Genomic DNA, 14,829 nt, shown 5'->3' with positions numbered 1-14,829 from the left:
ACTAATAGTTTAATTTCCATCCCATCAAGTTTAGGTTTTAAATCTGGATGGATAAAAGGGACATTGAGATAGAAGGTCTGACCTTAGAAGAAGTAGCCAAGGTGGGCAACTGGACATTCGAACCAGATCCGCATACCAAATACTGTAAGGCCACGCTGGGGCAATCAGAATTACAAATGACTGTTCTAGTTTTATCTTTGAAAGTAGAACCAGAGGATCTATTTCTGGAAGGCCCCAAAGCTCCACAATCAGAACAAATCCTGATTGAGAAAACCACTCTCCTAGATATAGAGGTTTCCTCCAAATTATTCACTCCTGGGATGTGAATCACAGTGATTAGGCAAGAGTTGACTTCTGCCCAAGAGAGAATTCGAGACACCATTATAACCAGGAAACTGAGCTCCCCCTTGATGGTTGACATAAGCTACTTCTGTAACATTATCTATCTGTCAACAGAGATAAGACTCCATTTTCAACAGAGGCCAAGCTTGAAGGGCCCTGAAAAGTGCAAAGAGTTCCAGAATATTGATTTGTAACCTCGCCTCCAGAGGATCCCAAACCCCTTGCACTGTTGGAGACCCCAACCTAAAAGACTTGCATCTGGTGATCACAGACCAGGTAGGATGAGCAAAAAAGGCCCACTGAATAATAGACTGATGATTCAGCCACCAAGTTAGAGATATCTGGGTATGATCTCTGCACCATTGATGTAGCATATAAAGCTGAAGAGGTCTCATGTGAAAATGAGCAAATGGAATTGCATCCGAAGCTGCAATCATGGACACTGAATCTATTTGGAAACCTAAAAATGTAACCTTTGTCTGAGGAATCAAGGGACTTTTTGGTAAATAGATCCTCCAACCATGTTTTTGAAGAAACAACAACAGATTTGTGTGAAATTTTGCTAAATGAAAAGATTTAGCAAGTACCAAGATATCGTCCATCTAAGTAAACACTGCAATATCTTGAGCTCTGATTACAGACAAAAGGGCACCCAGGTCCTTGGTAAATATTCTTGGAGCTGTAGCTAGACCAAATGGAAGAGCAACAGATTAATAATTATTTTTCCAGAAAAGGAAACTTTAGAAACTGGTGATGTTCTGAGTGAATTGGAATATGAAGGTAAGCATCCTTTAAATATATTGTGGACACTGTGACCTTGTTGAATACAAGGTAGAATAGTTCTGATTCCATTTTGAAAGATTGTATTCTTATGATTTTGTTTAGAGATTTCAGATCAAAAATTGGTCTGAAAGTGACTTCTTTCTTTGGAATAATGAAGAGATTTTAATTAAGTCCATCCCATTTTCCTGTAAAGGGACTGGAACAATTACTCCCATATCTGAGACAGAATGAAGAAAAGCTTGATCTTTTATGGGATTCTTTGGAATATGGGACCAAAAAAAACCTTCCTCTGGGAGGCCTTGTTCTGAAACCATTTTGATAGCCGTGAAAAATAATATTCTGAACCCAGGGATCTGGGACATATTGAAAACAAGCCTCATGAACAAGGTTTAATCTGCCCCCTACCAGTAATAGAGGATTGGGGGACTTACTTTCATGTGTTTTTTGAGGCTGGAACAGATTTTTTATTCTGTTTGGATTTGTTCCAATTTGTATTGGGTCACCAGACTGAACCAGAGGAGATTTGTGTAATAGTAGCAATAATAGAATCCAACTCAGACCCAAATAATTTCTTTCCTTGAAAGGAAAGGGAAAGTAATCTAGATTTAGACACCATATTACCATTCCAGGATTTAAGCCATAGGGTCCCTCCTGGTAAGAATGATTTTGACATTGATTTATATAATATCAAGCACAGCATCACAAATAAAATTATTTGAACTTTGAAGTAAAGTCAACCTAAAAAAATGTTCTTACTTATATAGATAATGCAATGATTAGTATTGAAAACATTATCCAAATGTGGATCGATATATAGTGTGAAAGTAAAAATACTTACTAGTTCATCTTCGGCCATTTTGAGATGGCTGCCTGAGCCTTCCCTCCCCGATGTCATCCTGATCTTGTACTCATCGTCCACAGTCGATATTGCACGGACCCGCAATTTGTGCATGTGCAATGCACCGTTTATGCTCAAAAATAATACCCTGTAAACGGAAAGATTTCTTCAGACTTCCGAAAATTCCTCAGTGACTTCTGCATTCAGAAGCTTTGTACCAGACTGCAGTTTCCTGGCGTTAAAGATATCATTCCGTTTACAGGACATTATTTTTACAAAAGCAGTGACAATATTAGTAATAGTACTACACCCTACAGATGCCAAGTGTTAGCAAATGCCCCTTTCCTTATGACAGAGAGCTGGCACAGTTTGTAAATTAACAGCTTCACTGTCTGATTTTTAGAATACTACAGTTCCTAACTGAAAAAGCCCCCTTGAGCATAAATGGCGCATTGCGCATGCGCAAATCACGGGTCCATGCAATATCGACTTGTTGACGATGAGTACAAGATCAAGATGACGTCGGGCAGGGCTCAGGCAGCCATCTCAAAATGGCGCAAGACTGGCTAACCAGTAAGTAGAAGCAGCAGCTACGTCAGCAATAGATACAGCAGGCCTGAGTATATAACCAGTATGTAGAAAGGCCTTTTTAGAAAGGATTCTAATATCCTGTCTAAAGGGTATTTAAAAGAAGTACTGTTGTACTTTTAGCTAGAGTGGAAATAGCCCCATCTACTTTGGAAACTGTTTCCCATAATTCTAGATTAGTAGTAGGTAAAGGATATAGCTTTTGAAACCTTGTAGAAGGATTAAAAAACACCTGGTTTAGACCATTCCTTGGCAATAATGTCAGAGAAAGCATCAGGTACAGGGAAAATCTCAGGAAGAATAACCACAGTTTTAAATACTGAATTTAAATGATTACAAGGTTTATCATCAGAAGGTTTAGTTTCTTCAACCCATAAAGTGACCAAGACATCTTTTAAAAGAGAACAAATGTGTTTAACTTTAAATAAAAAAGATGAATTATCAGTTTCTTCATCCGATGGATCAGGACCTACATTAATTGTAGAAAGTAAAACTTGAACTGACCTTTTCCTCTTGTTTGAAGGTGGAAGAGTAGCCAATGCTTTTGTATTAGCGATAGTAATGAAATTCTTCATTGCTGGAAGTACTACATCTGCATCTTCCTGTATTGAACAGACAGTAGGTGTGTTATTATGCAGAGAAACATCATTAGATTAATCAGTATGCGATAACAAATCTAAACATGAGCCAAATAAATGAGCTTAAGAAGGTACTTCAGTTATTTTACAATAAGCACACTTAATATTGGTTTAAAGGTGTTCAGGAGACTCTAGAGTAAATTTAGGAACAGATTTATGCTGCTTCATTATAGCAAAAGCAAAGTGATGCAAAAAATACTATATAAAGAAATAGCCCCTTTAAGAAAGCTCTTGAGGAAAGGAAAACCTATAACCCCTCTATATAGCTTTACAAGGACATTAAAGCACTAAGCATTTCAGCCTAGCTAAGCAGTAACTGTCAGCGTATGTAAAATAACTTAATATTTAAATAAAGATAAAAGCTTGCCAAATATCAGACGTGCACTAACCCGACATGCATATACTAACGAGCAGACGGGCTGTAACCCGGTGTGCATAAAAACGCGCGGACGTGCATTAATCCGATGAACCTGTACTCTATGAGGATAATGAATTATACATACAAGTGCGCTAACCCGACAAGTGTATGTAAGTGTCGGGAGCCGGCATATATACACATATACATATATAGTTAAACTTTTAACATATTTTAAAGTGCTCATAATCAAAGCTGTATGAGTGTCTATATTAAAAACATAAAACATACTTAACCATAAAAACTCATCCACTTTCAAGCAAGTAGCAGACAGCCAAACCAGTACTGAAACAGATCAGCAGAGGTAATGGAATAGGAGTATAATGTAGATCTGTAAAGGGAGGCAGAAGACAAATGCCTACGACTGAATTTACAGAGGGCCTATGAAGGATTTCCCATTAGGCAAAACCATTGTATCACAGACCATACTGAAATACATCCCTCTGACAAGCACTGAACTCTGAGGGGAAACAGGCTTCAACATAGACTGAAAGCCCATTTCACTAAAGAAATCATGCACATCTTCATGCTTCAAGCACCTCCAACATAGGCAAAGTAAAAACTAATGTATGTGTGAGGGGTTTTATAGGGCCCTTGGGGTTTGGGAGACTTTGCCTCCTCCTAGTGGTAGGAATGTAATCCCATACATAACGGATCGTGGACTCTCATCACCTATATGAAAGAAAAATCATTCAGGCTAAAAGATCTTGATTAGATCAGGTTAGATCAAGTGTTTATTATGTGACATCTCACAAGCAAAAGCTGGCATTGACAATTATTTGTAAGGGGGCTAACCTGTCATGAGCCCCCCTAACAAAAAAATGTAAGGAAAAGTTATATAATTTGATAGATATTTGTTAGATCAGGTATGATCAATCAGGATCACACAATCAGGCTAATAGATATTGTTTTTTAGATTAGTTTAGTGTTTATTACACACAAAAGCTGGCATTAAAAATCATATTGAAGGAGCCTCTATGTATTAAAGAGATATGAAATCCAATTTTTTTTTTTTTCTTTCGTGATTCAGATAGAGCAGGAAATTTTAAGCAACTTTCTAATTTACTCCTATTAGCATTTTTTCTTAGTTCTCTTGGTACCATTATTTGAAAAAGCAGGACTGTAAGCTTAGGAGTTGGCCCGTTTTTGTTTCAGCCCCTGGGTAGCACTTGCTGATTGGTGACTTTATTTAAAAAGCAAGAATGTAAGCTTAGGAGCCAGCCCATTTTTAGTTCAACACCTAGATAGCATGTGCTGATTTGGTGGCTTAATGTAGCAACCAATTAGCAAGTTCTACCCAGGTTCTGAACCAAAGATTCCTGCTTTTTCAAACAAATTTACCAAGAGAATGAAGAAAAATTGATCACAGAAGTAAATTAGAAAGTTGCATAAAATTGCATGCTCTTTCTGAATCATGAAAGAAAAAAATTTTGGATTTCATATCCCTTTAATTATGGGGCGCAAACCCACCTCAGCCAGGTTAGCTCCCCAAATAAAAACTTAGGCTAATAGACTTTTGATAGATCAGGTCAATTTCAGGTGCTTCAATATCTGGGTAGCATGTCTCTTTAGCCTTTTTGTGTAGGTTAAACACAGAGGTTCAGGGTTGCTAGTCTTAAAATTACATGATTGAATAAATTAGAGCATGTAATTTGACTATAATGGCTTTAAGTCATTCTTTTTCAAATACCACACTTTATTTTCTGGCTACAGTATCCCCTTTAAATGCTGAACAGCAGCTTTCATGCTGAATGCTTTTTAGCTACAGTGACGTGCAGTGAAGTTAGAGGCTGGTGAGGCACTAGATACGACACACTGAAGAAACACATATACCACAGGCCGCAAGTACCCCCAACAGAGCAGGTTTTAATTATAGCTGAATCAGTGCACAGGTAAAGTAATCAGCTGATGAGTGAGAGCAAGTTAGTAACCATTGTGTTACTGATCAGCTGATTACTTCACCTGTGCACTGGTTCAGCTTTAATGAAAACCTGGCCTGTTGAGGGTACTTGAGGACCATGGTTGAGAAACTAAAGCATTAGTTCATCTGAAATGTGTTGATTACCTGGAGAATAAAGCACACATACTCTGCTTACTGACACCCACACACACTCTGCTCACATACACACTCACACAATTCTGTGGCACAGTGCCAGTTACTAAGCAATTAGAATGATCCACAATCTCTTCTCTACTCACTACTGTATTGTAAAAATAGAAATAATTTAACATACAAATTTTACACAACGAACAAGTTATCAATACTGCCAACACAGCTGCTGCAATACGGTGCTCAAGAAACACACGTGCACATCTCACTTAGGTATGCTCTTCAACAAAGGATACCAAAATAATGCAGTACATAATAATAAAAGTAAAATAGAAATGTGCATTTTGGAATTTTGAAGTACAGGTTGTGGTTTCAACATAAAAAAACAGCCATTTCCATTTTAATCCAATCCATCAGGTAAAATGGACCACATTATATACACACTGAAATGGAGGAAACAGTGCAAAATCATTTTAATACTTTTTATTTCATGTCAACCCCTTGTTTCTATTATTTTATTGGACCCTTCAAAGCACTATTATAAACTGCTGTTAAATTGTATTGTGGATCATAAAAGAATACTAATATAATACTAATAAAAGTCTAAACACTTTCCGGTCTGTTGTTTTTGTGTGGAGCATGTGTGTGTACTGTATGTATAATGTATGTAACTATATATAGACATAAACACAGTCCAGATAGGAATTCCAAGAGAAAAAAAAAATATTATCCAAACAAGTGTGTTTGTATGTGATTATGTCACCCATCTTGACAGCATAATTTGCACTGTGCACGGTCATCACCTCTTGGGCTGAGGGCTCATGTCATGACCAAGTTCATATTTAATAAGACAGAGAGTGCCTAGAGGATTGCTCTTTATTGCCTTCCAAATCTCTGCCTGCCTTGTAATATCCATAGTATTTTTTTATTTAATTAGCAAGAAAAACAAATAGCTTGACAATAAATAGTTACAGGGGATTCTCAAAAAGCCCCTTTGAGAATCCCCTGTAACTATTTGTCAACTTAGCTATTTGTTTTTCTTGCAAATTAAATAAAAAAATAATATGGATATTACAAGGCAGGCAGAGATTTGGAAGGCAATAAAGAGCAATCCTCTAGGCACTCTCTGTCTTATTAAATATGAACTTGGTCATGACATGAGCCCTCAGCCCAAGAGGTGATGACTGTGCACTGTGCAGTATGAATTAATAAGGAGACTGTGAGATTGTAATACATAATATATTAATTACATGCAGCTGTCTTAAGCCTAACCCGGCTACATATCTATGCCTGGTGTGTATCAGCAATTAATAGGGAGACTGTGAGATTGTAATACAATCACCACCAGTTCACCACCACCCAACAGCTGTAGTACATAAGTACATCACAATATCACATCTCTCAGAGGGTGGAGGGGCTGATAGTTACATCTAAATGTATTAAATGCTAACACTAACATGAACTAGAAATGGCATGTAATACTGAGCTGACAGCCGATGCATTCACATACACAGTCACACTGAAGACCAAAGTTGTGCAGCAATGCATATCCTATAAGGCCTGCTAAAGCTTTTCCCTCTGCAGTGAATTTATATCCCTCACACAGACACTACCCGGTCCTGCCTCATAAGCAATATTTTTATTTCTGCCATTATTGCTATATTATTCCCCTGAATACTTGCTATAGCGCTGCAGCGCATCATTCACCCAACAGGGCCTGCTCTCCCTGCCTGCGGCCTTCCTGAGGGCCTTAGCTCTAATAGGTGGCCTCCCCTGCTTCCCCTCCGTACCTGGCCTGGCCGGACAGTGACTCCTGGGCATCCCTTGTCGCGATGTGTCCGAAGGGGGAGACACAAGACCTCGGATCTCACCTCTTCAAGCTGTCGTCCTCAGCTCAGTCACAGTGTGTATCTCAGAGTCAGTGCATGTGACAGCGTGCGCCGCATCTCAGTCACTCTCCCTCTGCGGCTGCGCCTGCATCTCAGTGAGTCTCCCGCCTGCCGCACAGTATGTCCCACCCCATGGACCACGGCGCTGATTGGCTGATGGGGCATGCAGGGCTCCAGAGGCTGGTATAGACCAGCCTCCATTGGGAGCTGTATGGGCCACGAAAAGGACTCAGAGACTATTGCCAGCAGCCACTGGGTGGCAGTATCACTCTCCGCCGGCCCATATAAACAAATACATACACATTGCGCAACGGTAGGGCTCACAGCCTCTACCTACTTGCGCAATGTGTATGTATTTGATTAGCATTTAAATAAATAATTATGCAGCGCATAAGAACAGTGACACACACAATAAATTAAAATGGGGGTGGGGGGGTAGGGGGGTCACCCGAAAATACCCCCCAAAAAAAAATTATAAAAAAAATGTAATTTTTATTATTATTATTAATTAAATAAGGTGTAATTACACAGATAGGACAGGTGAGGCACTGCCTCACCTGCCTCCTATGACAGCACGTCACTGTTTAGCTATGACCACTAGTGAGCACACAATTTTAGCAATGTATTTTTAGCAAAAGGAATTAACTTTTTTTATGTGAGGTTTCATACTTTCAGCAAGCCATACTAGTCTCACCCATGACTCACAAGAATAAGGGGAAGCATTATAGGAAATGTTTTCACATCCCTTGTTTTTATGGTCTTATCATTTGGAAATTTATATCCAGAAAATGATAACTATTTTCCAAGCACACACACAAACATATTACAAGGGGAACTATTTATCTTCAAGGTATATGGTATATTTTCCTCTTTCCCTCAAATCAAGATATTGTGCATTTTGTTTAGGTATTCAACAAGGAAGGATTTACTTGTGCAGAAGTAATTATCTGCATTGTAAATTTCAATGTGCTTTCTTAGTAAATCAGTTTCCTGTGTTTATTTTAAATGAGCAATATCAATCTGTTTAATTCATTCTATGTCCCATCCTATATTATAAAAGGCCAAGTGTTTGTCTGAAGCCGTCATGCGCAGTAGAGACAAACACTTGGCCTTGAGATAGGGAGCGCAAGGTACACAAACAGCTGTGAGGTCTGGGGAGCGCGAGGTAAGCTGATTGAAACAGCCTGTGGCAAGAGATATGGAGCGCAAGCTACTCAACAGCTGTGAGGTGTGCTGCGTGAGAAGCGGCCACGCGCTCCCCAGACCTCACAGCTGTTTGTGGCTGATGGGAGCGTTGCAATGGGGGCGTGGCCGGGCGGGTGCCGCCGCGATGGGGCTTGGCCGGGCGGGGTCCCGCGATGTGAAGACTTCAAGACAGAGCCAGAGAGGGAGCAGGAGAGGGGAGGAGAAGTGCCAAAGAGGGGGTGAGAGAGAGCCAAAGGGGGGAGAGAGAGCCAAAGAGAAGGTGGGGAGAGCCAAAGAGAAGGGGGGAGAGCCAAAGAGAAGGGGGGGAGAGCCAAAGAGAAGGGGGGGAGAGCCAAAGAGAAGGGGGGGAGAGCCAAAGAGAAGGGGGGGAGAGCCAAAGAGAAGGGGGGGAGAGCCAAAGAGAAGGGGGGGAGCGAGCCAAAGGAGGGAGAGAGAGCCAAAGAGAAGGGGGGGAGAGCCAAAGAGAGGGGGGGAGCCAAAGAGGGGGGAGAGAGAGCCAAAGAGGGGGGAGAGAGAGCCAAAGAGGGGGGAGAGAGAGCCAAAGAGGGGGGGGGGAGAGCCAAAGAGGGGGGGGGGGGAGAGCCAAAGATGGGGGGGGAGAGAATCAAAGGGGGAAGAGCCAAAGAGGGGGGAGAGAGAGAGCCAAAGAGGAAAGAGAGCCAAAGAAGAGAGCCAAAGAGGGGGGAGAGAGAGCCAAAGAGGGGGAGAGAGAGCCAAAAAGGGGGGGGGGGCAGAGCCAAAGAGGGGGGGGGGGGCAGAGCCAAAGAGGGGGGGCAGAGCCAAAGAGGGGGGGCAGAGCCAAAGAGGGGGGGGGCAGAGCCAAAGAGGGGGGGGCAGAGCCAAAGAGGGGGGGTCAGCACCAAAGAGGGGGAGGGAGAGAGCCAAAGAGGGGGGAGAGAACAAAAGAGGGGGGAGAGAGCCAAAGAGCTGAGAGAGAGAGCAAAAGGGGGGGAGAGCCAAAGAGGGGGGGGGGGCAAAGGGGAGGGGAGAGCCAAAGAGGGGGGAGAGAGAGAGCCAAAGAGGAAAGAGAGCCAAAGGGGGGGGAGAGCCAAAGGGGGGGGAGCCAAAGGGGGGGGGGAGAGCCAAAGGGGGGGGAGAGAGCCAAAGGGGGGGGGGAGAGAGCCAAAGGGGGGGAGAGCCAAAGAGGTGGGAGAAAGAGAGCAAAAGAGGGGAGATAGCCAAAGAGGGGGGGGGAGAGCCAAAGAGGGGGGGGAGCCAAAGAGGGGGGAGAGAGAGCCAAAGAGGGGAGAGAGAGAGCAAAATAGAGGAGAGAGAGCAAAAGAGAGGAGAGAGAGAAAGCAAAGGAGAGGGGGGAGAGAAAGCAAAAGAGAGGGGGGAGAGAAAGCAAAAGAGAGGGGGGAAGAGAGAGCAAAAGAGAGGGGGGAGAGAGCAAGGGGTGGGGCCGCTGTACTGCAAAAAATGGCCCGTGTACACGGGCTTTAGTACTAGTTTAAAATAATTTATTATCTCATAATGTAAAGGGAAATATTAATCAATGTTTCTATTATGTATATAAAGAAGTAGCAGTTAAACATGTTAAAAGTAATTTTTGCAAAGGCTGTCTGAATTGAAAAACTGTCAAGTGGTGAATGGTCATGTACAATTCAGTCCTGGGGCTCTATTGTTTATTGGATGACAGGGACCATGCCCACAGAAAAAAGAATGAGTATAAGAACATCTGTTTTTCAAAACAAAGTTCTATAATACATTATGAAACAATCTCTTAAATAGAACAGAGGATAGTTTGCCCTAATCTGCTATACTACCAACTCTACATTTCTGTCTTACAAAACATGTGTGCTGATCATATTTTTTCCACAAGGGACTTTTTATTAATACAGCTACACCTACTAATGTACTTATTGTATTAGGTAAAGATTAAATGTTTCAATAAGTGTTAAAACATGTAAGCTTACAAATGAAAATTATGACAAAATTACAAAACATAATACAAACGAAGATCAAAATTATCACACATATTGTTAGTCACAAAAAGTTTTGTCCATGATTAGTTTCATATGTATTCAATACAGACCATTTTTATGCCATTATAATGAATTAACCCCATATTTCCTATGGTTAATGTCATCTGGACAGCAGCGTAAACCTAAATAAAGTTAAAGCAGTATATATTGCTACTGCTACAAGTCAACAGCAGTAAAAAAAAAGATTAAAAAATGATTTTATTTATTCTTTAATGGGGTAAAGACTGTCAAGAACAAAAAAATGCAAACTTACATACTTATTGGCTGATAAAGGAATCATTCATCTGATAAGAATACAATAACATTTTGTCAGGTCAGGGGACAAATTAAATAAAATTCACAATTATGAAATTATCAGAAAGAATAAATAATGGGTCATTGGCATCAAAATAGTGACTCAAGGGTACTTCCGAGTTCTGGAAATATTTAGAAACAACTTGACTTTTAAACTAACTTTATGTGGGGGAAGGGGTTTAAACTTCTGGGGGGTTTTAACCATTAAAGGACCATAATAATCAAACAATTACATGCTCTAATTCATTAGAGCATGTGATTTTATGACCATTGACCCTACACTACTATGTTTAACCCCCACACTAAATCTGAACATAAAGTAATCATATCCATGATAGAATACATACACTTTGAAATATCAGAGGCACACGGGTTCCAGGAACTCTTTTCTGATCCTGTTCTAGTAAAGTAGTCAAAGGCACTTTAAACAGGCCCGACTCTGCAAATAAAAATAATTAGATACATTAGCACAGAATGAATTGGCCTCCAAAATCTTTAAGATGTTCTAATCTAGCGACCAAAACTCTTTAAAGGACTTCACTGTCTACAAAAAAGGTGTAATTTTCTATTGAGCTGCAAAGTGTTTATTTACCTCTGAATTTTAATTTTGCAGCTCTTTGCAGTTTAAGGTCGGTGCCAAGTACATCAAATAATGCCGTCAGCTCAATTAATGCCAAGGATAACACCTTCTTCATATCTTGAGGAGCCAAATCACCAACCTTTGTGATACCTGTTTTGTCTTGTGGAACCCTGAAATTCTGAGAAGAAGAGAAAAGAATTGTAAGATTAATAATATGATGAATGTGTTCCTTAAAATGCCACTCCCATTAAAATTTGTTAATTCCAACTTGCATTATTCACCAGCATCAAATGATCTACATTTTTTATGGACCCCTCAAAGTCTCTTGGATCAGTTTTAAATGGACATTAAAAGTATGTTTTATATATATATATATATATATATATATATATATATATATATATATATATATATATATATGTATATTTCATTGTGTTGCCTTGTTTTGAGGCCAGAGACACATATTATTAGCGCTTCACTTTGTAATACCAGTGCACAATAATGTGTGCTGGTATTACAAGTAAAATCGCAATGTGAACACTAGCTTGTGTTCACATTGCTAAGAAGAATTGTGCTCACAAGAGCAGCGATGGGCAGCTTTTATATATATATATATATATATACACAACACACAGAGAAAACCCAGCACTCACTTACAAGCTCTCAGCTAAGATTTAAAAGCAAAAATGGAAAGGTTAGTCACTGCATCTGGCCAAATGGGACAAGCTCAGGTACCACGTCAAGGTCCTTTCCAATACCTGAGACCCTAAACAGCCACACAATGCAAGCTTTCAAATCCAAACAAACTGAAAACCACCCTAGACATATACAAAACACGGAAGGGAACTGCACTCTCATACCGGACCGGGTACACATCCCATGACCCTGCAACATGCTCAGCCCTGGGTGCCACTGGCACTCACAGGAAGCTGTGCTGTCCCCAGAGCCACAAACAGTTAACCCCAGACAGGTCTGGGTGCAAGAACCATAGGGAAAATTACAAAACAAATTAATACAACACACAGAGAAAACCCAGCACTCACTTACAAGCTCTCAGCTAAGATTTAAAAGCAAAAATGGAAAGGTTAGTCACCGTATCTGGCCAAATGGAAAGGACCTTGACGTGGTACCTGAGCTTGTCCCATTTGGCCAGATGCGGTGACTAACCTTTCCATTTTTGCTTTTAAATCTTAGCTGAGAGCTTGTAAGTGAGTGCTGGGTTTTCTCTGTGTGTTGTATTAATTTGTTTTGTAATTTTCCCTATGGTTCTTGTCACTCTGTTTCCTAAAGTAAGGTTTTGGGATATTTAGACAGAAGGAAAACTAACTCCAAGAAATCTTTGTCTAAGCAATGTTTAGAGTGAGTGTTTGTCGTTTGTACACTTTATTCTATGTCCTGAATTAGTTACAATAACAATATTGTCTAATATTACATGCACATAGATCCTGAGTGTCACTAAGACAGTTTTATACAACTCATTAGGATATGGGCCCTACACTCTATTTAATTTAATAAATGGCACACCAACAAGCTGAAGTTAAAAACTACAAAAGGTCAGCTTACTCTTATATTTTATATTATTAGTAGACCATATTTTGCTAAGCCCAATTCACTTATTCTATCAAGCCTCACATACCAACATAATGTTGAAGTAATATAGGTTGACAGAGGTACTATGACCAGAAGATATTCTTTAACTTAACTAAAATTTCAATTCAAACTGTAAGATCCACCAGATCTTACCCATTTAAGTATTGGCCTGACTAGGAATTTGTGCAATGTTTTTTCTAAGTCTAATAGTTAGAACACAGGTCTTAGCAATACTAATCTCACATACACTTTAGAACCCTACTATCTGATACCATTTGACATGGTTTATTATAGGTACTGCCCTACCCCCAGTTGAACCTCTTATTGTTTAAGTCTGATGTATCTCATTTTTCCATATATATATATATATATATATATATATAACATAATTTATGCTTACCTGATAAATTCCTTTCTTCTGTAGTGTGATCAGTCCACGGGTCATCATTACTTCTGGGATATTACTCCTCCCCAACAGGAAGTGCAAGAGGATTCACCCAGCAGAGCTGCATATAGCTCCTCCCCTCTACGTCACTCCCAGTCATTCGACCAAGGACCAACGAGAAAGGAAAAGCCAAGGGTGACGTGGTGACTGGAGTATAAATTAAAAAATATTTACCTGCCTTAAAAACAGGGCGGGCCGTGGACTGATCACACTACAGAAGAAAGGAATTTATCAGGTAAGCATAAATTATGTTTTCTTCTGTTAAGTGTGATCAGTCCACGGGTCATCATTACTTCTGGGATACCAATACCAAAGCAAAAGTACACGGATGACGGGAGGGATAGGCAGGCTCTTTATACAGAAGGAACCACTGCCTGAAGAACCTTTCTCCCAAAAATAGCCTCCGATGAAGCAAAAGTGTCAAATTTGTAAAATTTGGAAAAAGTATGAAGCGAAGACCAAGTTGCAGCTTTGCAAATCTGTTCAACAGAGGCCTCATTCTTGAAGGCCCAAGTGGAAGCCACAGCTCTAGTAGAATGAGCTGTAATTCTTTCAGGAGGCTGCTGTCCAGCAGTCTCATAAGCTAAACGAATTATGCTACGAAGCCAAAAAGAAAGAGAGGTAGCGGAAGCTTTTTGACCTCTCCTCTGCCCAGAGTAAATGACAAACAGAGAAGACGTTTGTCGAAATTCCTTAGTTGCCTGTAAGTAAAATTTTAGAGCACGGACTACATCCAGGTTGTGCAGTAGACGTTCCTTCTTTGAAGAAGGATTTGGGCATAAAGAAGGAACAACAATCTCTTGATTGATATTCCTGTTAGTAACTACCTTAGGTAAGAACCCAGGTTTAGTACGCAGGACTACCTTATCCGAATGAAAAATCAAATATGGAGAATCACAATGTAAGGCTGATAATTCAGAGACTCTTCGAGCCGATGAAATAGCCATTAAAAATAGAACTTTCCAAGATAACAACTTTATATCAATGGAATGAAGGGGTTCAAACGGAACGCCCTGTAAAACATTAAGAACAAGGTTTAAACTCCATGGTGGAGCAACAGTTTTAAACACAGGCTTAATCCTGGCCAAAGCCTGACAAAAAGCCTGGACGTCAGGAACTTCTGACAGACGTTTGTGTAACAGAATGGACAGAGCTGAGATCTGTCCCTTTAATGAACTAGCAGATA

The 14,829-nt window shown here is 40.2% G+C and overlaps 1 protein-coding gene across 3 annotated transcripts in view; it reads right to left on the bottom strand.

The window, feature by feature from the left end:
- ARHGAP18 (Rho GTPase activating protein 18) overlaps positions 1–14,829 on the bottom strand; it is a 492,802-nt gene that overhangs the window by 107,862 nt on the left and 370,111 nt on the right. For all 3 annotated transcript variants that reach the window (XM_053710692.1, XM_053710691.1, XM_053710693.1), the window contains exons 6-7: positions 11,621–11,786; positions 11,376–11,467 (exon numbers count right to left, since the gene is read on the bottom strand). In XM_053710692.1, the coding sequence (XP_053566667.1) occupies positions 11,376–11,467; positions 11,621–11,786 (258 nt within the window). The remainder of the gene's footprint in view (positions 1–11,375; positions 11,468–11,620; positions 11,787–14,829) is intronic.

The sequence above is a fragment of the Bombina bombina genome, chromosome 4 (assembly GCF_027579735.1).
Source record: "Bombina bombina isolate aBomBom1 chromosome 4, aBomBom1.pri, whole genome shotgun sequence".
In the NCBI taxonomy this organism is placed as follows: domain Eukaryota; kingdom Metazoa; phylum Chordata; class Amphibia; order Anura; family Bombinatoridae; genus Bombina; species Bombina bombina.
The sequence above is the reverse complement of the archived record's forward strand: the minus strand, read 5'-3'. Positions and strand labels throughout refer to the sequence as shown.